Source organism: Trachypithecus francoisi, unplaced genomic scaffold (genome assembly GCF_009764315.1).
Source record: "Trachypithecus francoisi isolate TF-2019V2 unplaced genomic scaffold, Tfra_2.0 Lachesis_group5, whole genome shotgun sequence".
NCBI lineage: Eukaryota > Metazoa > Chordata > Mammalia > Primates > Cercopithecidae > Trachypithecus > Trachypithecus francoisi.
In genome coordinates this window covers 37,681,112-37,706,844 of record NW_022681470.1, presented here as the reverse complement: position 1 = coordinate 37,706,844, position 25,733 = coordinate 37,681,112, and the positions used below count along the sequence as shown (strand labels likewise).

General features: G+C 48.2%; 2 protein-coding genes across 4 annotated transcripts in view; one reads left to right on the top strand and one right to left on the bottom strand.

The window, feature by feature from the left end:
- Positions 1–25,733, top strand: part of STX6 (syntaxin 6) — a 73,594-nt gene that overhangs the window by 44,931 nt on the left and 2,930 nt on the right. The window contains exon 8 of one of the 3 annotated variants that reach the window (XM_033196390.1): positions 2,053–5,645. The exons of 1 other annotated variant lie outside the window; for it this stretch is intronic. In XM_033196390.1, the coding sequence (XP_033052281.1) occupies positions 2,053–2,144 (92 nt within the window). In that variant the 3' untranslated portion in view covers positions 2,145–5,645. Of the gene's footprint in view, positions 1–1,808; positions 5,646–25,733 lie in introns of those variants that run through there. One more of the 3 variants, XM_033196391.1, reaches the window with a different exon arrangement.
- On the bottom strand, positions 12,434–14,083 carry LOC117074685 (major histocompatibility complex class I-related gene protein-like). Its single transcript, XM_033196392.1, has 2 exons — positions 13,575–14,083; positions 12,434–12,679 (listed from the first exon to the last, which is right to left on the bottom strand). The coding sequence occupies exons 1-2, from the start codon at positions 13,894–13,896 to the stop codon at positions 12,474–12,476; spliced, it is 528 nt and encodes a 175-aa protein (XP_033052283.1). The 5' UTR covers positions 13,897–14,083; the 3' UTR covers positions 12,434–12,473.

Genomic DNA, 25,733 nt, shown 5'->3' with positions numbered 1-25,733 from the left:
GTTTTTTCATCTCAGACTTGTCCACCCTGAGCCTTCAGCGACTCATCAATTAAAGTTAAGCTTTTCCTACCAGGATGCTGGTTCCTATGGAGTTTGTTGCTTCGTGGGTTTCTGCTCTGATAAGCTGTGATTCTCTGTATGCACCTGTAGGTTTCTGCAGTTTTAGGGGCAGCGGGTTACCATGTGACCTCACTTCACTGATGGATCTAAGAAGAGTTGTTGCTTTTTCAGTTTGTTCAGATTTTTACTTGTTACGACAGAATGATGACTTCTAAGCTTCTTACATACTTGGCTGGAAATTAAAAATTTAACATTTTTTATCAGGTGAGAGAATGCCAGCTGTAAAAGTTTTCTTGACCATTGAAGTAATAGTTAAACAGGTCAAAGTGTGACCTGTAGTAAGCCAGCTCTGCCTCCCCTAGACCTTTGGAACAGTCCTACCTGAGAACAGGGAGTGATGGATCTGGGGTCTGTGTCCCACTCACAGAGTTAACTAAATGAGTTTCTAGTATGTCTGAGGTAGACCAAGGTGATCACCACTTAGAAGGTACTTGCTTTACTTATAATTTGGTGGCAGTTCTCTTGTCCAGTTCTAAGACTTTGATATCCATAATATTTAAAATAATTTTAAGTACATGTTTTGCCTTTTGGAGAGTTTAGCAGTTCATTTTCATAGACTGAGATCTTTTTGCAATGTGATTATCAATAGCTATAGTGTGCTAAAATCAGTGGGCTTTCAAAGACACTTTAGTGAATCAATATGTCTTTATATTTCTATTTAAATGGAACTCTTATTCCTAGTGGTTGAACTGCGTTTTCATGAATTCTGTGAATTCTGTTATCAGTCGGCCCCTTTGTGGAAGATGCCAAAACTCATCAGTGGAAAGACTGCTCATTTTTTCTGCATGTCTCCAAATTAAGGAAGCATCTTGATGTTGACAGCATCCACTATGCCCTAGGTTTGGGTACTGCACAGTGTGTGTATGACAGGGTTTGTGTTGTTTAATTCTCACAACAACCCTGCGGGGCAGCTGTTGTAGAGTTGGGACCACAGGATTGTGAGCTGCAGCAGGGCTCCCCCAGGGCCTATCTGGGCCCTTCTGTCTCACAGGGCCTCCCTGCTCTCAGCCATTTGGATGGACTCTAGCCACTTTGTTTCCTGTGCCTGCTGTTCCAAATTGTTGGTAGGGCAGAAAGTTTCAGAAAAAACATTCCACTTTCATTTACAGAGGAACTGTATAAGGTATTTTAACACAGTTACTAGTTAAGTAATCTTACTTGACTAGGTGTGATGTGAAATTAATCATGCTGTCTCACTGGAGCTTGCTTTTCAGCTATTTATTTCCTGAAGTGACCAGCAGTAGCTTTCATCTCCTTTCCCTCCTCCCGTTGTGCTCATTGAGAAAAGAATGTGATTATTGTTTAATTAAATGACTTGACTTTTATGGGATATTAAAGCAGGCAGGCTTTGTTCTGTAACACCAGTGCCAACACCTTTTTTGAGGATATGCTAACCACCAGCAGAAAGCTAAGATCCGCAGATTGTAATTAAAGACTTGAGACACAAAGCATGTAATTATTACGAGACATTTTCAGGGGACTGGCAAAATTGTGACTGCATGCGAAGTGCAGGCCAAGAACAGAGCAGCATTAGAGTATCAGGCACCTAGGCAGGTGTAAGATCATGGCCCCGTCATTTGCACGTTCTGCCCCTTTTCTGCTTCAAAGTGTGCCATAAATTCCATGTAACTGTTTCTTGGGGAGCGTGGAGTCCCTGTGAGAGCTAATCCCCATGTCCTGCCTTCCAGATCGGCGCCAGTGGTGTGCCATAGCCATCCTCTTTGCAGTCCTGTTGGTTGTACTGATCCTCTTCTTAGTGCTGTGACGATGGGGCCTCTGGGTGCGAGTTCCTCCTGCATATGAACCGAGGGGAGGAGGAGAAGCTGAGCACGTGTGACATTGCCGTCTACTCACATTCCTATCCTGGAAACATACTGCTGCACTGACTTTTCTCCGTGTGACCCCACAATTGACACAGCTTCTCCATCCCAGCGCTGGAAGGGCCAGTGGGAAGAGGAAATAGATGTCTGCACTCCTGGCTGCAGCTGGACAACAGAAGCCCCATGCCACCTGGCCCGTTCTGAGGAGAACTAGCTGCTGCCTTGCTTTCCGGGACCTCGTTCGCTGAGGAGGGACTCACAGACTTCACTGGTGTTTTGCTGTTGCTCATTCCATGCATCTTTGGCAGCTCTTTTCTTCTGCTCAGACCCTTCCCTGTGCTCAGACAGTGCGCCACTGTCCCATCAAAAGAAACCTGTCAGGAATGCAAGCTTCTGGGTATGTTTCGTTTCCCATTGCTGTAGCATTTCTTAGCCCCTGAGAGCTGATGATTATTGAGGACAGAAGGCTCAGAAACAGTTTGTGACAGAAAATGCAGTGTTTCATTTTTCAGGGATAAATGCTAAGATAAAATTGCTTTTCCAGGTCATTTTTTTTTTTTTTTTGTGGTAAGAATAGCTAATGGAAAATAATGAAACACACTGGGGCTTGGGGATGCTGACAACTTGTGGCTTTAACTGACAGGAGCAATTAAAAAGAGCAAGAGGGCTCTGCATTGGCATAGCTTAGGGAAGGGTTGATGATGTCGCCGGAGGTCAGCTCCTGATCCTTGCCGACTTGATGTTGCTGTACCAGGGCTTCCTCCCCAGAGGTGCAGCTTGCGTTTTGAGGGTAAATTCCTACATATGTTGTTGCTAAACAGCTCAGTAACACACTTGAATAGATTTGGATACCAGATTGTCCTCATTACAGTTCTTTTACTTCTAGGGCACTCTACATTGGGGGTGGGGGTTGGGGTTGGGAGTGGTTAGTACAGTTATTACATTGATTCAGAAACGTGATGACATAAAAGGTTAGCTCTGGGCCAGACTTCTCTTACCCTGTGGGTAATGGCAAGGATGTGTAGGTGAACTTGGTTCTTTTTTTTCCCCTAAGATGACAACTTGATTTTATCATCTGCAGTCAAATAACTGAGCCAATCCAAATTTAAATGATAGATGCTTTAATTGAGTTTAAGTAGCTGAAACTGCTGAGACACTAAACTTTAAGCTTCTGATGACTTTTTAAATGCCTCAAATGTGCACATGTATATAGGATATTTTTATAACTTCCCTGATGAATTATCTGATATTAAAGTAGTATTTGGACCCAGAGCCAGAACTCGGTGGTGGAGGCTGCTGGTCTCTCCTCACCACCTTCTTTTGCACTTGGAAAGAACAGCAACATCTGGATAGAGTTCTAGCTTTGACTTCTCATTTCCTCGTCTTTTTGGGTGCATTCCTCAGCACACTTTTTTTTTTTTTAACCTTTTTGTTTTGTTTGTATTTCATGTGGTTTTGTTTGGGGGTTTTGGTTTTTTCACCCTTTTTTGTGATTTGCAATGATGTGCTTGCCCAGCTAACTTTTGAATTGCACTTTTTAATAAATATTGGTAACAATTTTTGAAGAAGGATATTTTATCTCATTTGAGATCATGGTAGGTTAAGAAAATATGCCTGTTGATGAAAGCTTAAAAGCGAATTTGTGAAACTAAAAGGGTGATTGACATCCATGTTTACACTCCGCTCTAATGTTTAATATATAAATAAGTTATTTTCAAATTAGGAAAAAAAAGTGAGTATTACAAAGGGCTTCAGATGTGTAGAGTAGTAGGTTATTTATGTTTTACAAAGTTTGAATCGTCTGTAAACTAAGAAAGGGGATGATCCTTAGATTTGCATTAAAATGCAGAAATCTTTTAAAGTGAATGTGGACCCTAAGTACTGTAATCCACACAACACATTATAAGAAGCAAACCAGCATCTTAAAGAATTGTAAAATTACCTTCTTTAAAAGCCATGCTATTGTTCTGCTATTACCAGATTTATTGTGCCACACAAAAGGATCATGTGTGTCAGCAGGGGCCGTTTGGAACAAACCTAGTCATTAATGAGTAAGATACTCCTGTTAGTTCAGGGACCAAGTTTTATGACCCAGAGGCTTAATGATGTTTGGATATATTTCAAATCAATGTGCTTACGTCACTGATTTAAGGTTTTTTCTAAATAGTGGCCATTGTAGACCTGACTCAGGCTGTAGCTAAATAGATAACAATTTAGAAAGTTAACTGAAAATACAGGGCATTCTCCCCGTAGGGCCACCATGCCCTTCTGCCCCTGGCTGACTTGATCCTGGGTCTGATCCTGTTGCACCCTGACTGGGCAGCCCCTACAGAACCAGTGTTAATTTGAAGGGCCTCCACTCAGGCTCCAAATGTGGCAGCCAAAGAGAACAAGCCGGGAAACCTACATTTATTTTTAAGGACAAATATTTCCTCCTCAGTGATGCTAATGTTCAGGGCTTTAGAGGGAACCCAGGTGATCTCTTCACCCTGTGTCCTAGAATGGGAGAGTAAGTAGACAGCGGTGATAACCCCACACTACTTACAAGCGCATCCTTAGAGCACCTGGGGCTTTCTTTCCCCTTTCGCCTTCTGTACCTAGTACCATATTCCAGTTTTAAAGAACTGGCAGAATGTGATGGATAACAGAGAAAGAGCTCAATTTATGTTTATTGGAAGAACATTTTACTTAAATGATTTGAGGGGTGGGAGGGAATGAACTATTGAGTTTGACAGAGCGAAAATCCATCTGAAAAACTAAACTACCTTTAGTTTTTAGTCCTAATTTTTGGTGGTGTCTCTGCAGACGGTGAAGAATCACAATGCTCTGTGTGCCCTGGACTGTGTGGCAAATGCAGGTTACAGCGTGTGTGTTACATGAGGATCTTCCACAATTTCAGAATGCACGCCAGAGCTGTAGGGGAAACTTGGTAACTTGCCCATTATTCTCTGCTTTTAGCCAGAGTTAAACAGACTGATGGGTCTGGTAGCCAACAACTTGGCAACTTCCACTCCTTCTCACCTCGTGAGATTAAGGGCTGTGAAAAGAAATCTAGTCTAACTCCAACAGAAATCTGTCTCTGTTAAGTGTTTTACCTTCTGTAAGTAGAGATGGTAGAGCCAAGATTTTTCTTTTGGTAATTTCCCTGTCTATAAAGTGAGACCAGAGGGATATCTGTTCCCTGTTACCTTTTTGGAGAATTCATAACATTTGAAGATCAAAAAATTGAATGATAAATATGAATGGCTTTTCAATTCTGTGGGCTTTGTACCGTTTGGCTTCACCTTGTACTGCAAGATGAATTTGTAAACAAAGCAAAATTGGACTGTCTGGAAAGCTAAAGTTCTAAAATATGGAATGTACTGCCTCTAATTTTTCTTTGTCTTCCTCTCATTGGCATTTTTTTCTCTCCCAGAGTTCTTAAGAATAATGTTTTTTAAAGGAGGCTTTTTGCCCATCAAGAATAAAAAGAAAGAAAACCAAAGGGTTACCGGAGTTAAGCCCCCACAGTCACTGTGCGCCATTCCTGAGCAAAGTCCGCCTCTGAGGACAGTGCCCCTGCTCCAGTGACAGGCCTTGCTCCTCCCAGGGCCTTTGCTTCTGGTTAAGGGGACGTTTCATTACTGGCTGGCCTGAATAGGGGGTGGTGTTTCTTTCTTTCTCTCCTTTTTTTTTTTTGATTAAAAAAATAAAACCAAACCAGAATTCATTGAAAGCAGGTACCTTCCAGTAGCTCCGATTAGGGTAACTCAGCTTAGAGATACTGTTACTCAGGACAACAGTATGTACAAAAGTCTCCGGAAGAGGAAAACAAAACAACCTGAAAACAATTCAACTTGAAAAGGATTGAATCACTAGAATGATCATATTGCAGAATAACACAAAATGCAGCAAAGAGCCACCCAAGCCTGAGAGTAAGAACTCTACTTCCCAGATTCTTGGATCACAGCCCATGACTTTTTGGGGCACAGAGGCTGGCTTCAGCATGAGGATCTCACCATTAACTGCACGTAACACATCCATGCGTTGGGCAGACGCTAAACACACAGAACGAGGCCACCAGACAGGGTACACATGAACCCATGAGAGTGGTGCTCTCTGCAGTCTGTAGACCTGGCAGGGGACCATGGATAGCTTAGAGGTACTTACTCTGCAGCTGGTCCCATAAGACCCTAGACTGGTCTAAGCCCTACAGTTCCCTTATCCAAATGCCCACTAACCAGTGAGAGAGAGGAGCAAGACTTGGAAGCTGCTTCCAAACCAATTTTTGGTCTACAGTAAACAAGGATAAACATAAAACACCATTCCACAGGCCAGGGCAAAGAAGGTGAGAGATCCCAAAGCCCCATTTAGTAACCCCCACTGAAGGAGGGGGATGGGTGTGAGTGGTGAGTTATCCTGTTCTGTGGGCACCCCTGTGACCTGTCCTGCTGTACCATCCGGGCCTTGATTCATACGGTTCCCCCTACTTCCTATATGTGCACTCTCATCGCCCAGAGCTCTCACCTTCCTGAGCCTGATCCTCCTGGACTCCTGCATACACAGAGTAGAAATGCCAGATCCTGAGGGTTCTCTGAGGAGGGTGAAGTGGCAGTGTTTTTGAGAACATGGGGTCCTTCCATGCCATGTCAGTTGCAGGTGGGGCAGGCCAAAGAGGATGCTGAGTTACAGGAGGCAGAGAGCAGTCAGTCAAAGAGCAGGGAGGAGAATACAGCTGGGAAAATGACGAGAAGTTTCCATTGCATGGACTCGGCAGGGGATTTCTGGGGTCACCTTGGTTATGAGGCATGAACAGCAAAGCTTTAAAACTGATGTGAGAACAGTGTGTCTCCCCTTTTCCAAATTCCCCAGAGGAACCTACTCCCTGCTCTAGAACTTCACATCAAAGAAACAATGCACCTGATGGGAAGAAGTCTTTTCAGGACCTCAGAAGTGCCCATTGGTGGCCCATCAGAACAAGTCTGGCTGCTTCTCATTTTTGGGTCTGCAGATTTGGGCAAGATGGCTAGAGGGCTGGAGGTTTCCCGAGGCCTCTAGATGCAGTTGTGCAAAATCAGTCCTCCACACATCACTGGCCAATAGTAGTATGCTCGTTCCACCACCCACTGGCAGTGAGGAAGATCTTTTTGCTGTCAGAGAGGGCTGCCGTTCACTAACATGCCGTAAGTCTGCTCCCTGGCTGCTGGAGTGCACAGGCGAGGGGGTCTTGAAGACCCTCGTGTCAAACTTGAGTGTCAGGCCTGCAGTTGGTTTCACCATAGATAACCCTTGTTGCCCTACAGCTGGGGTAACTTATTGTGTGTCTTGACCTTTTGTTCTTCCTCTTCCTTGTCTGAACTGAGTTCCCTTCTTGGGTAAAGGATGACCTTTATGTTTATTTTCTTCTTCCCCTGTCCTGTCGCTTGTGTGCACAGGAGTCCCACCTTATCTGTGGTTTCACTTTCTGAGGTTTCAGTTATCAGAATGGGTTGCATCAGAAAGCACGAGCCTATACAAAGACTTCAGCAAGGGAGTCTCTCTATATATAAGGGAAGAAACAGTTTATCATCTAGTCAGTACAATCTGCGGTTTCAAGCATCCACTGTGGGTCTTGGAATGTATCCCTGCAAAAAGGCACTAGGGCAGGGGCCACTTCTGTATACTTCAAAATATGTACCGATGAAAACATACAGTGTTATCTGTCAATCTGAAAACAAAATCACCATGACTTCTGGGCACTGTAGTCCTACCTGTGGACTGGCTGCCTGACTGTGGAGCGTCCTCGTATTGGACATTGAGGGACTGTCCTAAGATGGCGACTTCTCATTTGGCAGCCTGTAGCAGCTGAGTTTGAATTTGGTGGCGGCCGTCGCGTGTTAGGGTAGCCATAGAGCTGCTCCCTCTCAGCCAGAGCAGCAAGCACAGTCTCACTTGACCCATTTTACACCTGTTGTCTCCACCCAAGTACCATGGCTCCAGCTAGGAAGGGTGGCCGTCAGGTGGCCAAGACCAACTCGTTACAGAGCCAGAAGCTGACCTCCTTTCTTAAGGATTTCAACCGTGAAGTGCAAATACTATGGAAGCCAATTCAGTCAGGCAGGACCTCTCCCAGAAGATTGATAAGCTGCATGACCAGGCCACTCAGCAGCTTCCTGAGGCACAGTGTGACATGAACTGGTAATGCACAGACTGTGCATTCGTAGCTGTTTCGTGAGTAATATGCACAGTGCGTGTCTTGGGTATTTTAAAGTACATGAGAGGGTTATTTCAGCAGCTGATGGGATGCCAAATGTTTGACTTTTTATTATTCCAGCCCTTCAGATTTCCCCAGAATTGTCACCTTCTAGAGCGTTTGTCTTCCCAGTGCGTTCCGGAAGTTCTCTATACCACTGCCGTTGCTCAGAAAACAACAGAGCTTTCAGTCAGTTCAGGTAACCTTAGAATCTGCGCGCTGATGCCTCAGAAAGGAAGAAAGGCCAGGACGGCTTTGGCTTGGGTGGCAGTCTCATTTCTCCCTTGGTTTCACTTCCTTTTCCATTTTGGTGGCTTCCCATTTCACCCCGTAGCCTACTCTCAGAGGCTGTCCCCCCTCCTCCTCCTCCCAGCTCCATTCTTCCCACTCTCTGGCCCATTTGTGTCCTCAGAGGTCTGGCTGCTGCCACTGCACCTGCCTCAGACCCAGTGTCACCTCGCCAGGGCTTCAGCCAGCCTGGCCTTCCAGCTGCCACCCAGCAGCTCAGCTCAGCAGAACCTTCTGGCCCAGACCTTCACTCCCAACTCCCACCCAGGGGCAAATGCAGAAGCCTCTGCTGGTGCAGCCAACACGGAGTGGGGGCAAGTGGAAGAGGAAAAGCAGCAGCTTCCTGTGCTTCCCAGCTCAGAGCATTGGTAAGAGCGGGTAGAATTTGGCATTCTGCTTCTACCATTTTGAATGAATTGGCCTATTCTTTATACCGTCACCCCTCCCTTCCAAATCATTCATTCTGGTGTGCAGCCCATTTCTGTCTGTTTTCTAATGATATGACCAGAGTTGCCATGTAAGCTTGTGCCCTGCACAAGGATAGATACCCCACTGGGGAACAAACGGGACCAACATCCACTCTGTGTTCTGCTGGCCAAGCCAGGTGACCTGGCCTGGGCTATGTCCTCCCAGAAGAAGGATTCATTTTTCCAGTTTGCACACATGTGCTATTTGTGGGTTAGCTGAGGCCCTGCTCACATCTTCAGTTGGTTCACAAACCAGAAACAGAACAAATGGCCAGAGATTAGTCTTGTAATCAAACTAGATTTATAACCAAGGCACGCTGAGTGGCATTATGGGTTTTATCCTGCTGCATGGCAAGGCGTTCATGCATGGGCTGTGCTCAGTGTCCTTTTTACTCAGCCACGCCAGCCATGGGGAAGCAGAAGGGGAGCTTGTTGGAGAAGGTGGCCTCAGTGAGAGCCTTGGTGTATTCCCCTGAAGCCACAGTTTGGGACTTCTCCCTCAGCAGGGGTCCCCACAGTCTGAGTGTTTTTCGGAAATCTTGGGTCCAAGGGATCCCTTTTTTTTTTTTTTTTTTTTTTTGAGGTAGTCTCACTCTGTCACCCAAGCCAAAGTGCAATGGTGTAATCTCGGCTCACTGCAACCTCCGACTCCGGGCTCAAGTAATACCCGTGCTTCAGCCTCCTCCCTAGTAGCTGGGACTATAGGTCTGCACCACCAAGCTGGGCTAATTTTTGTATTTTTAGTAGAGACGAGGTTTTACCTTGTTGGCCAGGTTGGTCTCGAACTCCTAACCTCAAGTGATCCACCCGCCTCAGCCTCCCCAAGTGCTGGGATTACAGGTGTGAGCCACTTATGCCCAGCTGGTGGGACTCCAAATCTTCTGTCCGGACCCCGGGGTCTGAACTCATATTTAACTACTGAAAGGCATCAGGATCTCCCCTCTGGTTGAACTTGACCTTCTTACTGAGAACCAGCCAGGCAGGCATCAGAAACCTGAGGATCCAGAGGAGAAGCTGCTTTCACTATCAGGGATAAAAGTTGAAGGTCAAGAACACTTCCTTGTCCTGTGGTGCAGGGGTTGGGATGGAGGGGCGGGTCTTATAAATGGAAGAGAACTAAGTGTTGGGATTTAAAGGAAGGACGTTTGCCCCCTGCCCCTAAATGCCCCCAAACCCTCCAAAATTCCACAGATCCCCTTGGCTTAACTCCTCTCACAGAGGTAAGCTAAGGTAGTCAGTCTCACTGTAGCTGCGGTGAATTCATTTAATGATCTTGGTTTCCTAACTGCTGGATAATCCAGTGGAGCCAAAAAGTTTTGGTGGATTGAGGGAACCTACAGACGTTGGGTAGAGATGTATTAGGAGTTGAATTGTTTCCTCCGCCAAAAACTCATGAAGTTGTAACCCCCAGTACCTCAGAATGTGGCCTTCTTTGGAAATAGAGTTGTTGCAGGTATAATGTGGGAAGGTGAGGTCATCCTGCAGTAGTAGGGTGGGCCCCTAATCCAGTATGACTGATGGCCTCATGAAAAGGGAACAGAGCCCTACAGTTTACACAGTGCTTTTTTGCACATTTTTCTTATCCATTTCTGTAGGGTAGGCTTTATCATACCTCTTGATTTTACTCAAGTTTATTGCTTTTTTGGCCTACCATCTGTTAGCTTCACTTTTTCTAACTACAGGAACCCCTTCTGCCAAACACAGCATATTTTGGAAAATGACCCTACCCCATTCCAACATGTGCTTGTGTTGAGAGGCACCAATCTTAATCCTCCTGCCCAGCCCTAGCCTAAAACAGTGTGTGTGTGCTGGTTGGGCTCTCCCTGTGAGTCCCCAGCTAATCTCATCTCTGCCCTTCCGTGCACCAGGAGGCTATACGCATCAGACTGCACTTCCAGAGCCCCTGGCCTGTGGTTGGGTTCGGCCATTGCAATGAGCATCCTCAAAAAAGACCAGAGAGCTGGAGGAGAGAGAGGTTGGGGCTTCATTCCACAACCCACCTCACTACAGTCCCACCGGGGGCCACGGTCACAGCTCTCACAAGGAGCATCCTCTGCCTAGGGAGCAGCTTTTGCTGAACTATGATAACAATATTCTCTTTTACCCTTCACGTCTGGTGGAGGTAATGCTTCCCTCTGTCACATGTCTCTGGACACTTCACCATCCCATACTGGTTTCCTCAGTCCTGAGTATCCCCTTACAGATGCTGTCTTTGTTGAATTCATTTAAACCATATTGAGTGTACCATTTAGTTCTTGCCAGGACTGTTAGCTATGGCTTGTCTTAGAGGCTTGTCCTGATGGTCTTGATGATTAGGCCCAGAGGTGCCACATGATCTAACGCACGTCAGAGTCCTCCTGTGACTTCCTTTTCCTTTTAGTAACCAGAGCTGGGAGAGAGATGCCCATTCTTTTAGAGTGGTGGTGTGATGGAGGATGAGCTTTATGCTAGCAGCCACGTCCCTACCTCATGGATAAAATCATTCACATCTTGGTTTTGATCTCTCAGGTCCCCACACTGCCCTGATTCCCACCTTTAAAATAGCATCCCACTTTGTGCTTGAGCCGCTTTACATAGGTTTCTGTTACCTGCAACCATTAAGAGAGAGTTTTTCAGCTAGGGAATGGGAGAGTCAAAGCTCAGACTCCAGTCATCTGCCTCCAAAGCCTGTACTTTTAGCAGATGCTCCATATTCATAATTGTGGCCAGATACCTCCCCTGCTATTGGCCACAACTGAGAAAACCCCTCCTACTCCTGTGAGGAAAGGCACCTGTGTCTAGGTATTTCCTGTAGCATGATGCAGGGGTAATTCATTTTGAATAATAAGATCATACACGAAAAGTTCTGTATTAACTAAAAGTTGACCAATTGAATCGTATCTTTAAGGTATAAGGAGAGCTCTTTGCTGGAAGGAATCTTGTCATTAAGCCTTTATTAAAGCAGAGACCCTCTGTTTGTCCTGGTAAATCCAGATTTTCACTCCTACTGGTGGTGTGTGAGCTCTTTGTTAACTAAACAATTTGTAAGAATTGCTCCACCTCCCAAAGAATTTCCCAGCTTATCATTGACGGAAGAATTTGCCTCAATGGATCCCCAAAAACAAGGTGCCCTTGGAGGTACTCCACTCTGTCAAGAAAAGGGGAACTGTCAAATCTTGTCAAGATGCTGCTCAAAAGTAACCAGAGAAACTTCGTGGGGGGCTCTAGCCATGAGATCACAACAGGCCAACTAAAGAGATAGCTTCAGGATAGGGTGGATGTAACCTAGATTAGAGGAGTTATGTACAGAAACAGTTGTTCAGGCAATGCAGGAACAAGGCCTCCTCTCTTTACCTGTTCTTTGTAGGGTGTCTTTCCCATAGGCTCTCCCTGTGAGCCCCCATCTAATCTCATCTCTGCCCTTCCATGCCCCAGGAGGCTATACGCATCAGACTGCACTTCCAGAGCCCCTGGCCTCTGGTTGGTTTTGGCCACTGCGATGAGCATCCTCAAAAAAGACCAGAGAGCTGGAGGAGAGAGGCTGGGGCTGTGGAATCTCTTTAGCCAGGCAATACATTCTTTTTCCAGCTAATTCTTTTGATATTGCAACTCATGCTGATTGGCCTCCCGTGCCTGCTTGACGGTGTGAGCCACATTATCTACAGCCAGCCAGGAGAGGCTGTCTTCATTGAAGATCAGGAAATCCTGCCCATCATATGCATACTGCAGAAATCCTGTGGTGCTTCCATCCTTCAGCAGCTCACAGCCAATCATTCTCTGGTAAGTGTGAGACCCTGGAACACACATGCAAACCCAGAGGGGTCCACACAGGGACAGAGGTGGACTCTCAAGTGCTGGGAGTGGGGGCATGGCTGGAAGCATCCTCTGGTCTACATTACCTCAGCCCCCAGGCCTGCTGTGGCATTGCTGAGTCCCCAGGAGGTCCCTCTTATGGAAGCCCACCTGACAGCAAGGTTGTTTTTTAAATTTTTTGTTGTTGTTGTTGTTCAAATAGCTTTAGGGATACAAGTAGGTTTTGGTTGCATGGATGAATCGTGTAGTGGTGAAGTCTGGGCTTTTAGTGTATCTGTCGCCCGAATCGTATATTTTGTACTCGGTAGGTGGTTATTTTCACCCCTCGCCCACCTTCCACCCTTACCCTTCCTGAGTCGCCAGTGTCCATTATACCACTCTGACAACAGGTATTTGTGAAGTACCTACTGCATGCCAAAGGAGTGTGATGTGTGATAATTCCTGCCTTGGGAACTTATCCTGTAATAGGAATGATTGATTGATAAACTGTGGCTATTTGAGTGCAGTGGAGGAGGGAGAGAGAGGCAGAAGCCAGAAATATCCCTGGGAAAGTTAATGTCATTATGCATAAGCAAGCAAGTCACTAGGCCTGGCTACCAGGAAGTGAGACACAGAATGGGCAAATTTAGAGTGGGAAAGGAGATGGGGATATTGGGAAGGGGGATATGGCAGAGGATAAAGGGTCCTGGGGGAGAGAGGAACAGTCCAGAAGATGCACAGGTAAATGGGAAGCTCTGAACTCCACCAACCGGATTTCCCAGGTTTTGCCAAAAGCCACAGCAGGTGCAAGTCAGCATTGCTCATTGGAGGTCAGCCCAGGGCCCTCTGCGGGGTGGGGTGGGGTGAGGGAAGTGTCCATCTCTGCCGCATGCACACCTGAGTGATTGTAGTACCTCTGCAGGCGCTTCAGTTCCGCCTTGAACATTTGCTGCCAGCCCCTCAGCAGCTGAGTGTACCTCTCCCAGTGATCAGGCACGAGGTTCTCGGCCATCCATGGGGCCTGCGGCTCCTTCTGCCGAGTGACACTGTCATATGTGGTGATAGGCTGCAAGTCCACATACCCAGCTGAAATAAACTCAGGGACCCCATGGCCAGGATCCGAAACGCCCGGAAAATATCTCAGAGAGTGCGTCCCTGGGAAGGAGGCAAAGAAGGAAGACATGTAGGGTCCCAGACTCTCCAGATCCTTCAACTGCATTCATTTGCCCCACACGAGTGCTCCCTACTCAGCTGTACCCAGGCCTCCAGGCCCCAGCTGCCGTTTCCGCTTACAGAACCACAGAACCCAGGAACCAGGGCCTGGACAAGACTAGAGCTCCAGCCCAGTGACTTGGAGTCTTTCTCGTTCAGGTTTGCAAATGCAGGATGGAATTTTATAGGTAATCTCAACTCATAAGCAAAGTACAGAGCAAGCTTGTCCAACCCACGGCCCAGGATGGCTTCGAATGTGGCCAACACAGAATTTGTAAACGTTCTTAAAACATGAGGTTTTTTTGTGATTTTTTTTTTTTATAGATTATCAGCTGTTATTAGTGTATTTTATGTGTGGCCCATGACAGTTCTTCCAATGTGGCCCAGGAAAACCAAAAGATTGGACACACCTGGTATAGAGTGCTGCTCTGATTATAGGGGGAATGGGGAAGATACGGGGGGAGCTATCCCTGCAGGAGCCCTCAGAAACTCTGAGGTCTTGAAAACCCTGATAATCTGGCCCTCTTGTTTTACCAGAGAAGTCTGTGGGTGGATAAATGAGGATCCCCACTCCACTTCTGTGTGCCCATGTGAGCACACACACACAAACACGCGTGCATATACAGCAGCTCGGTCAGAATGAGATTCCTGTTAGGACTCAGGCCTAAGTGACTAACGGGCAGATAGTGTCTATAGTGTGGAGATGTTGAACAAAGGGATGATTCATGTTCTGAATGGAACCATGTGAGATTTCTTCACGCTACCCAGAATAGTGTGCAATTTAAAACTTATAAATTGTGTATTTCTGGAATTTTTTTAAATTTTTGGAATGTGTTTGACCACCGCTAGCTGAAACCATGGAAAGTGACAGCGAGGATAGGGGGCTACTACTGTCCGTATATTGTGGAATGGTTAGATCTAGCTTCCTAACAACTGTATTACCTCATATCATTCACATAGAGATGATTTTTTTTTTTTTTTTTTGAGATGGAGTCTCTGTCACCCAGACTGGAGTGCAGTGGTGCAATCTCAACTCACTGCAACCTCCACCTCTTGGGTTCAAGCAATTCTGATGCCTCAACCTTCCAAGTAGCTGGGATTACAGGCGTGTCCTCCAACACCTGGCTAATTTTTGTATTTTTAGTAGAGATGGGGTTTCACCATGTTGGCCAGGATGGTCTTGAACTCCTGGCCTCAAGTGGTCCACCCATCTTGGCCCCACAAAGTGCTGGGATTACAGGCATGAACCACCGTGCCCATCCAAGATGGTCTTCCTTTAATGTCCAGCTGCCTGCACCCAACTCCCAGCCTTAAAAAAAAAAAAAAAAAAAAAAACGTATACTTAAAATAGTGAGGTCTTATTCTTGTGGGGCTCACACTGGTCTGCTGTATGTAAACAGGATGCCATTCTCACCTGTTTATTTGCCAATTAATTAATGCTCACTGGGAAACTGTGCTCTCTGGTGTTGAATCCAGAACACCAAGAGAGTTTTGAGTAGAGTAGAATGATCCCTCAGCCCTGAGCAGCATTGCTGTGAATCTCATGATGGAAGCCCATGCTCAGTAACACAGGGTGGAGGTGAAACTCCAAAACAGCTGCCTTCTGTAGTTGTCATCTTTAAGGACAGACTCAGAGGCTCAGCCCCTTATTAGCCATGAAAACAATTACAGCTCACCGCAACATACATGGTAGCCATTTGGTGCAATGCATTTTGGATTTGGCCATTAGGATCTACATTTTCTCTGGGACGACCCTAAGGCACTTACCAGGGGGCAGACTGATGCTAACTTGTCATATGTCCTCCCCACCACTGGTGACTTGCCTTTTGCAAATACCAAAGCTCTGAAAGGTATAGTGGCACCTTGGTCAGGTTGCTGCAATCTAGATAAATTTTGGAGTTCTTTATTATATTAAAGCCTCTTTGTTAATACAGATTGAGGGGAAGAGGAAAAAAGAAGCAGCTTGGTTTTTCTCTGCCATAAATGAACATGTTGGTGCTGTTTTCCTTCAGACATGCCCTTTGTGCAGAGCTGCCCTTCCCCAGGGCTGTGTGGGCGTTAACTGTGCTTAGACAGCGATTGTTGCAGCTGCCCGCCCTACTGCTTGGGTTTCACATGAACATTTCATGCAATGCACCTGGTTTGCCAACTGCGGCCAGACCTTTGTGCAAAATTGTATTTTACCACTTTTTAAAAGGTTATGAGCTGTCAAACCTGGAGGCCACTTGGTTATTCAGAGGATGTTTGGAATAAGACCACCCGGCTTCGTTCTTTGCTGACCAAGGCCCTGTTCCCTGGTGTTCGTGGCAGCCCAGTGCTCCGCTCCAGCCAAGCTTTCCATCAGCCCTGGGGTGGGACCGAGTTCAGGGTTTTTTCCTGCTCTGCAGAAAGCAGATTTTAGCTGAGATCGTCCTACTGAAGGACAACTGTGACCCTGCAGTTAAGGTCTTTTCTGGGAAAAGCAGATGTCTTCATCTTCAGGAAAGTAGAGTATCTGTGCCCTGTCATCTGTGTGGGGCAAGGAGAGGACAGCCAGGTGTCCCGCTAATACGTTTTTGGAATTGCTTTTAGACTCCATGTGATTACTTCGTAACTGACACAGGCTGGGCTCCAGCTCTCAACAAATAGACTTCAGAGAATGCTGGGGGTGAGGGGTGACCTAGAAGCCATCTAGGAAAGGGCCAGACAGAGCAAGCTGAAACCAATTATGGGTTCTGTTTCTCTAGCTGGAACTATCCTTTCACAGGCTCATTCGTAATCAGAAATTAGTGTAATTCAAAGACAGAATGTGTAATATGTGACAAAAGTCAGCAGGAATAAACTATTATGTTTTTTCCAAGGATAAATAACCTTATGGTGTTTTCATGTTAAATAACTAGAAGATACAAACCAAAGAAGTGGGATCAAGAATTAGAATTACAAATCCCTGGGTGGTTTCCAGATGGTGCCTGACTCCTTGACATAAAGAGAGGAGGGCCAGAGCCCTAGTGCCATGGTTTACAACCGTGAGACACAGGTAAATTTTTGTTTCCTGTGTATGGCAGGTCTCCAGGTGTGGTGTGGGACCAGCAGTCACATCTCTGCATGGAGGACTTGCTGGAAATGCAAGGCAAGGCCCGCAGTGTGTTTTACCATGCCCTCCTGGGGGTTCTGTTGCATGCTCTAGTTTGAGAACCACTGCTACATGGACTTTAGGTTACAGTAAAACAATAACCCCTGCAAAATGCAACGTTTTCCATGGCTTTGATTTTCATCATAATGTGAAATAAAATCCGATGACACTATAAACTTAAAACCCTAATCCCCCCAAAGTACTGTATAAAACAAAAAACTAGCCATCCTTAAAAGTAATATTTTTACACCATGAAGTCTCAGTTACTCTTGAGATCGTATTACAACTATATGAAGAATATTGTTCAGCATTAAAGAAGTGGAGATGCCATGAGCCTTGGCCAGGGTGTTTTTTGTTAGGTTGTTTCTTAGTTTTGTTTTTAGTTCTTTTCACACCTAAGCACAGCTCTGTTCTTCTCCTCCCACCCCCTCTAATAAAAGACACGTGCATCTGCCTGGGGTAGGAAAAGTTTATAACTGCTGGAATATCTGAATTATAAATTATGCTTTCTCTGGCTGAGCAAGTTATATGAATTCTTAAACCCCCAAGTAGCCTGATATGGTTTGGCTATGTCCACATTCAAATCTCAACTTGAATTGTATCTCCTAGAATTCCCACATGTTGTGGGAGAGACCCAGGGGGAGGTAATCGAATCATGGGGGCTGGTCTTTCCTGTGCTATTCTCGTGATAGTGAGTAAATCTCATGAGATCTGATGGGTTTTATCAGATTTCTGCTTTTGCTTCCTCCTCATTTCTCTCTTGCTGCTGCCATGTAAGAAGTGCCTTTCACCCTCTGCCATGATCCTCCCCAGCCAGGTGGAACTGTAAGTCCAATTAAACTTCCTTTTCTTCCCAGTCTCGGGTATGTCTTTGTCAGCAGTGTAAAAATGGACTAATACAGTAAATTGGTACCAGTAGAGTGGGGCATTGCTGAAAAGATACCCGAAAATGTGGAAGTGACTTTGGAACTGGGTAACAGACAGAGGTTGGAACAGTTGAGAGGGCTCGGAAGAAAACAGGAAAATGTGGGAAAGTTTGGAACTTCCTAGAGACTTGTGGAATGGCTTTGACCAAAAGCCTGATAGCAATATGAACAATAAGGTCTAGGCTGAGGTGGTCTCAGATGGAGATGAAGAACTTGTTGGGAACTGGTGCAAAGGTGACTCTTTTTATGTTCTAGCAAAGAGATTGGCTGCATTTTGCCCTTGCCTTAGAGATTTGTGGAGCTTTGAACTTGAGAGAGATGATTTCAGGTATCTGGCAGAAGAAATTTCTAAGCAGCAAAGCATTCACGTTGTGACTTAGGTGCTGTTAAAAGCATTCCGTTTAAAAAGGGAAACAGAGCATAAAAGTTCAGAAAATTTGCAGCTTGATGATACAGTAGAAAAGAAAACTCCATTTTCTGGGGAGAAATTCAAGCCAGCTGCAGAAATTTGCCTAAGTAGCAAAGAGCCTAATGTTAATCTGTAAGACCATGGGGAAAGTGTCTCCAGGCCATGTCAGAGACCTTCACAGCAGCCCCTCCCATCACAGGCCTGGAGGCCCAGGAGGAAAAAGTGATTTCATGGGCCAGGCCCAGGGTCCCCGTGCTGTGTGCAGCCTAGGGACTTGGTGCCCTGTGTCCCAGCCACTCCAGCCATGACTGAAAGGGACCAATGTACAGCTTGAGCTGTGGCTTCAGAGGGTGGAAGCCCCAAACCTTGGCAGCATCCATGTGGTGTTGAGCTTGCAGGTGCACAGAAGTCAAGAATTGAGGTTTGGGAGCCTCCACCTAAATTTCAGAAAATGTATGGAAATGCCTGGATGCCCAGGCAGAAGATTGCTGCAGGGGCGGGGCCCTCATAGAGAACCTCTGCTAGAGTAGTGCAGATGGGAAATGTGGGGTTGGATCCCCCACACGGAGTCCCTACTGGGGCACTGCCTAGTGGAGTTGTGAGAAGAGGGCCACCGTCCTCCAGATCCCAGAATGGTAGATCCATTTACAGTTTGCACTGTGCACCTGGAAAAGCCACAGACACTCAATGCCAGCCCGTGAAAGCAGCCAGGAGGGTGGGTATACCCTGCAAAGCCACAGGGGCAGAGCTGCCCAAGACTATGGGAACCCACCTCTTGCTGTCAGCATGAATTGGATGTGAGATATGGAGTCAAAGAAGACTATTTTGGAGCTTTAAAATGTGACTGCCCCACTGGATTTCAGACTTGCATGGGGCCTTGTAGCCCCTTTGTTTTGGCCAATTTCTCCCATTTGGAATGGCTGAATTTACCCAATACCGGTACCCCTATTGTATCTAGGAAGTAACTAGCTTGCTTTTGATTTTACAGGCTCATTGATGGAAGGGACTTTTCTTGTCTCAGATGAGACTTTGGACTGTGGACTTTTGGATTAATGCTGAAATGAGTTAAGACTTTGGGGGGACTGTTCGGAAGGCATGATTGGTTTTGAAATGTGAGGACATGAGATTTGGAAGGCACAGGGGTGGAATGATATGGTTTGGCTGTGTCCCCATTCAGCTCTTAACTTGAATTATATCTCCCAGAATTCCCACGTGTTGTGAGAGGGACCCAGGGGGAGGTAAATGAATCATGGAGGCCAGTCTTTCCAGTGCTATTCTCATGATAGTGAAAAAGTCTCACAAGATCTGATGGGTTTATCAGGGGCTTCCACTGTTGCTTCCTCCTCATTTCTCTCTTGCTGCTGCCATGTAAGAAGTGACTTTTGCACTCTGCCATGATCCTCTCCATCCATGTGGAACTGTAAGTCAAATTAAAGCTCCTTTTCTTCCCAGTCTCGGGTATATCTTTTTCAGCAGCATAAAAATGGACTAATACATAACCATACTGTGTATGCAAAATATTACACAGCACAGAGTTTCAATGAGACAATGAACTTGGGAGAACAGACCAGAACAGAAAGGAATGAGTCCTTCATTCCCCCCCCATCACTGAAGTGCTGGCAAACAAGAATATTGCCCAAGCAAATTGGTAGTTGAAGGAGCCTGCCCTAAATTCTATGGGGATGAGGTGATGAGGCTACATAATTTACATAAGGTCCTTAAGGGCAGAGAGATCTTGATCATTCCATTTGCCATCATCATCCTCACTGATACTAATTTCTATGTGCCAGGCACTGTTCTAAGTACTGTGTACTAACACATAGAATTCTAAAAATGAGAAGTTTCCTCATCTGTTAAATCTGCAGGTAAGGAAGTTGGGACACAGAAAAGTCATTTTCCAAAGGTCACACAGGTGGTGAGAGGCAGAGCTGCTTACTGTGACCCTAGTGCCTAGCACAGAAGGTGCCATATCAGAGTTTGCTAAGTCCTTAGCTTGATTTCTCCCAGACATAGTAGCTAGGGAGAAAAGGTGATGGCAAATAAACATACTGACCAGCCTCGCCAGAGAAACGAGTGCTTAGAGAGTTAAGGTTATACGTATCCTCTAATAAAAGCAGATCATCTCCCCGACCCGAGGGAGAAACACAGACTGTCGCTTTGGCAGAGGGAGACAGTTTGCAACTGCAAGGCTGAGGAGTCCAGTTCCACAGGTGGACAGTGACTCGATTCTACTCATGGCTTTGCTGTGCAGCAAAACAGTGATTTGCCATCATTCCAAAGGTCCCAAAATGTTAAAAGGCAAGACCTGAGGCAAAAATGAAACTCACAGGAAGGGAGGGCCTGTCATGCCACCATAATAGGTCACTGTCCTAGAGGACAAATTTCAAATCAGCAAATGATCCTTGGTGCCTCCAGGTGTCAGCTGTATGCCCACCTGCCCAGGTGCTGCTACATGGAGCATTAGCAGTGACTGTTTGTGCAGGGACAGGCTGAGCCTGAGCAAGCATCACCACAGATGCACCTCAGAGAGGGAGCAATGGGCTCCAGAAGCCTGTGTGGGCACGCGCTTCCGATTCCAGCCTCTTTGGATGGTGTTTTCTCCCCACCTCCCTTCCCAGCCCACTTGCTCACATACCATCAGATGCTTTCTCCGGGCACAGTAAGATTGGCTGGCCTTCGAAGAGGTCAATAACTCTAAACTTCCTAAAAGTTTTATCTAAACAGTTACCAATAGTTCTGACCAATATTTGATGCAAATCTGATGTGTGGGGTAGGTCTTTGACCAAGGCTGTAGGGATGCGGTGAGGAGCAAAACATTTTCATTCAGTTCTCAACCCGACAAGGGAAATATTGTTGAGACCAACTTTATACCTGAAAACTGGGGCATGGAGCAATAAATAAATTTGTCTAAGGCTACAACTAGTAAGTGGTAGAGACAGAATCGGAGTCCAGGTTGGCCTGGACCATACGAGGCCTCCATGAAGAGAAAAGACACTGGCCTGACTTCAGTGGTGGCAAGCAGATGTCTCACTAAGCCATCCCTCTAACCTGAGAAGTGGTAGCATAAGGCTGAGGAGGGGGAGAGGGGACACAACAGCTGTGCCAGTTAGTGGTGGATTAAAGCACTGAACCAGAAGTACCTGGTTTGCATGGATACCAGTTGCCTTGGACTTGACCACATTTCAAGTCCACTGTAGGGTTCAAGAGATCTGCTGGCTCAGGGTTTCACACAGGTCTGCCTTGCTGATAAATGTTTTGGAGCTTTTGTGTATTGGGCTAGAAATAAGCAAAAAATAGATGAGCCAAACCCCTTATTGTATAAACCCAGAAAATCCTGGAGACTTAGTCTGGGGGGCTCAGGATGAGAAAGCAAATTGTGGCCTCTGAATGCCGCTCCCGTGGATGCCAGCACCTCTTGTTCCTGAGTGAACACCAGAGCTGGATGGAGGCTGGTGAGCTTGGGGTCTTCGGGGGCCATGGGGTCCTAGAGTGGGCTCTCCTGGGAGCCTTTCTGCTCCTCAGATAGAGTGGGGTCTCCTGCCTTGGGGCTTCCATTGCTAGTAGCCCTGCACGCTGGCCTTTTTTCATAACTGAAGCTGTATGCATCCTGGGGATGTGGGTATCCTAAGGGCAGGGCAGTCCTCTCCCCAGTGCCTGGCACTGGGCCAGAACCCTAAGGGCAGCTCCACACTGTGAGTAGGGGCCTGAGCCCAGACTGCAGAAGGACAAGACAAAGGCAGGCCCGGCAGGCAGCCTGGCAGCCACAGGAGAGCTCCGGATACCCTCCAGCACTGGCAGGGCAGCTGTTAAGCCCTGGCTCCATGGGCACATATCAGCGCCAGTCCCCGCAGCCCCCTTCCTTGGGGTCCAGCACTCCGACCTGGCCAACCCACAGCCAGAGAGCGCTGGGCAGAGCTTCTTGCCAAGGAAGGCTCTTGCCATTTCTAAGCAGGTGCTCTGGCTCTGTAGGAAAGAGGGAAACTTCTCTGTGGATATGTGGGGGAGGGAGGGAGAAAGGGAAGGCCTGTTCATGCAGGTGGCAGCAGGGCGTTTTGTGTCGCTCCAGAACTAGCCTGGGGACTTGGGGTGGGAAGTGGGTTGGGCAGATTGAGTAGGAAAGTCCACTTGTTGCCAGGTAAGTTTGGTGGAGGATAAACAAGCAATTCTGCCTAAAGAGTCACAATAAAGAGCCCTTGGTACAAGATCCTATGGGATCTACGGGGAGGAGCCAAAGCCAGCATGCAGTATTGGAGATGCTTCCAGAGACAGACACCTCTAATATTTGTGAAGGCTGCCACGGGGTCTGTGGGTGGACAGGGAAAGAGCATTCCAACCAAGGCACATGCATAAGCATGAGAGAGTAGGTGGGTGCGTGGACGGGTGAAGTTCGGGCTGGTGGGATCCAGGAGCCAACAAACAAAGCTCCTGCCAGTAATACCCACATGAGAATCCTGTGCCCAGAGGCAGTTTGGAGGACTCAGAAGTCCACAGTTTAGTCACGGCCTTCCTCTCCTGGGTCATAGGCCTCTTCTTGGCACCTCTGGAAAAGGTGAAAACAAATGGCTGCCCAGGACACCTATCTAGGATGGAGGCCTCTTCCCCACTACCCCAGGGGCCAGGCCATGGCCCTGAGGTTTCTTCTGTCTCCCTGCAGAACAGAACCATAACCCACTTTAAATTACAACTCGGTACATACCCACAGAAGAAGCATTTCTCAAAACCTACCCTCGGCTCTTATAAAGCACTCTAATTTTTTTCTATCCTGCCCTTTTTTTTTTTTCAATGCTTGTCTCAACCCATAAAATTGCTTTTATAACCCATGAGTGAATTGTACCTGCAGTTTGGAAACTGCCTTGGAAAGGGATCTGCCTGCTCTTCTCCAGCCCCGCTTCCCAGAAGGAACGCCGAAATAAGGGCCTCTGCGTCCTGGTGAAGGTCAGTGGCGGGCAGGCCAAGCTGGGCCGCCGGAGCTGCTTGAGGGCACCACTCCGCCCCGTAGGCTGTGCCTACGGGCCAGGGAGCGGGTGCTCTGGTGCTCGAGGACCTCCAAGCGAGGTGAACTGCAGAGGGACCCAGGAGGGTGGAAGGATGCTGGCTGGAAGTCGCAGAGGGCCAGGTTCAAATCCTGCCTCCGCTATTTATTGGCTCCCAGACCTTGGAATTAACCTTTGGGCCTGGACTCCTCGTGTGTAAGCCTGGTATAATAGTCTCTCCCTCGCAGTGTTGCTGTATGGATTCAGGGTTATTTAATGACCCCAACAGCGCTCTGGAACATTTGTGGAGCTGGCAGGGCAAGGTGAGGGACAGCCCAACGAAGGCAGGTCCCTGAAGTCCTGGTTAACACGGGTTTCCAAAATTCGAGCCAGCCTGCGGTTTCTCCAGCTCGCCTGAAAGCTGAGGACACTGCATGCACCAGGTACTCATTCCTGCACACCCCGCGCCCGCCCCACGGACTTGAGGGTCCGTAGGTCGCCCCACTTCCTCCCCATCCCTCCGGCCAGCTCCAGCTCATCCTCCCAGGTCTGACTTGGCGCGAAGACTCCACAGCACCTTTCAGCAAGGCCCGGGACCTTGCGATGCACCAGTCGGCTCCTGTCCTCCTCCCCTGTCGTGCGTTCCTCAGGGGCAGGGTGAGCCCAGCAGTGTGTGTGTGTATGTGCCTGCGCGCGCGCGTGTGCTGGGGGCGGGGGCGTGCAAAACCCCCGTGAGCCCGCCCTCCGTGCACCCTCAGGCTGCAGGCCCCCGCGGCTCTTAACAGCCGGTGCCCTGCTGGACACACCCCGCCTCGCGGAAACGGCCTTGGCACGAAGGCCCTGGCGACCCCCAGGCAGGGCAACGGGCCCGCGCCCCTCTCACCCCCGCCCGCGCGAGACCCCGCGGGAGGACGCAGACAAAGGCTGTTGGCCGCGCAGCCTGGCCCCACGCCTCGGCTCTGCAGCGGGAACACTCTCCGCGGGCGGCCGCGTGCCCGGGAAGGCGCGGCTGGCGGGGAGCCTGCGGGTGCAGAACAAGCGGCCGCCCGCTGCCTGCCAGGGCCCGTAGGGACCGCCCGCCCCGCCAGGGAGACTTGGGGGCGGCACCGGCGTCGCTGCGAGGGGGCCTCTGGTGGTCTGAGGGCGGGGCGGGTGTGGGGCGGCTGCCGAGGGCACAGTCGCCTCCTGGCCTCAGGGCCCGCGACAGACCCCGGTCCTCCCTCCCGGGACACCGGGTGCCAGCTGCGGAGACCTCTCGCCTCTGCTGCACCCCGTAGCTACAGAGGGGGCCCCCGGGAAAGAGGAGAAAACCAGCGGCCACCCGGGACGCCCGTTCTGCGGGTGGCTTCGGAAAGTGCCCCCAAGCCCCAAGGAGATTGAAGTGCCTGAGGCAAAGGTGGTGCCACTTTCTGCTCCGTGTAGTCCCAGTGTCAGGGGCCTTCTGTGAACCACGGTAGGAACATAAGTTAGACACTTGGAAAACCCACACCTTTGCACGTGGATGTTTTCGTTTCTGTGCCTGAGTCACTTGGCCCTTGCTGTAGCTTCCTACTCGTTTTACAAAGCCCTGCTTGTGCTCACCTGTCCAGTTGGCGCCCTTGCCAACTACCTGGCCAACCACGAATCACGGCCCCAGGCTGTCCACAGGCTACACCGGCTGCAGCCCCTCTTGCAGCACACCCTGCCTTGGCTCTGTAATATATGTGTGCCTCCCCCTAGGCTGGGGCCCCTTGAGGCTGCCAGTGCTGGTCTCTCATGTCCGGGGGCTCTTGCCTGGCCTAGGCCTGGTTCCTGGTTAATAAGCTCTCAGTAAGAAGGTTCTGATGGCCCAGGCACTATGGCTCAGGCCAGCACTTTGGGAGGCCAAGGTGGGCGGATCACATGAGGTCAGGAGTTCGAGACCAGCCTGGCCAACATAGTTAAACCCTGTCTCTACTAAAAATACAAAAACTAGCCAGACATAGTGGTGGGTGCCTGTAGTCTCAGCTACTCGGGAGGCTGGGGAAGGAGAATCACTTGAACCCATGAATCGGAGGTTGCAGTGAGCTGAGATCATGCCATTGCACTCCAGCCTGGGCAACAGAGTGAGACGCTAGGTTCTGATGCTCCAGTGTGTGAGTGAGGCAGGGCTGCCCCAGGCCTTCGAGGTCAGCAGGTCCCCAGGCAGGCAGATGCAGGCAATTGGGGAAGGTCAAACAGGAGGCTGGAGAAACCAAAGCCCCCTCCCATCCACACAAGCAGGGCCTGCACATCAGGCTGCCCCAGGGAAGAGCTGGGATGCCAGCGCTTTTCCTCCTTGGAATTAGGTCACCGTCCAGAGGCCTGGGAGCCTCCAGTGTCGTGTGTGCCTCACGCCCCTCCCCTAGCAGCAATCCTTTTCTGGGATGGGGAGGCAGCTGCAGTGGGAAAAGTGGGCCCCGAGTC

Coding starts and splice junctions, on each gene's coding strand:
- LOC117074685 (XM_033196392.1), bottom strand. CDS start 13,896: ATGCAGTTGAAGGATCTGGAGAGTCTGGGACCCTACATGTCTTCCTTC. Junction 12,680..13,574: donor GAGGTACTACAATCACTCAG/GTGTGCATGCGG, acceptor TGTGTGTTCCAG/GGTCTCACACTTACCAGAGA.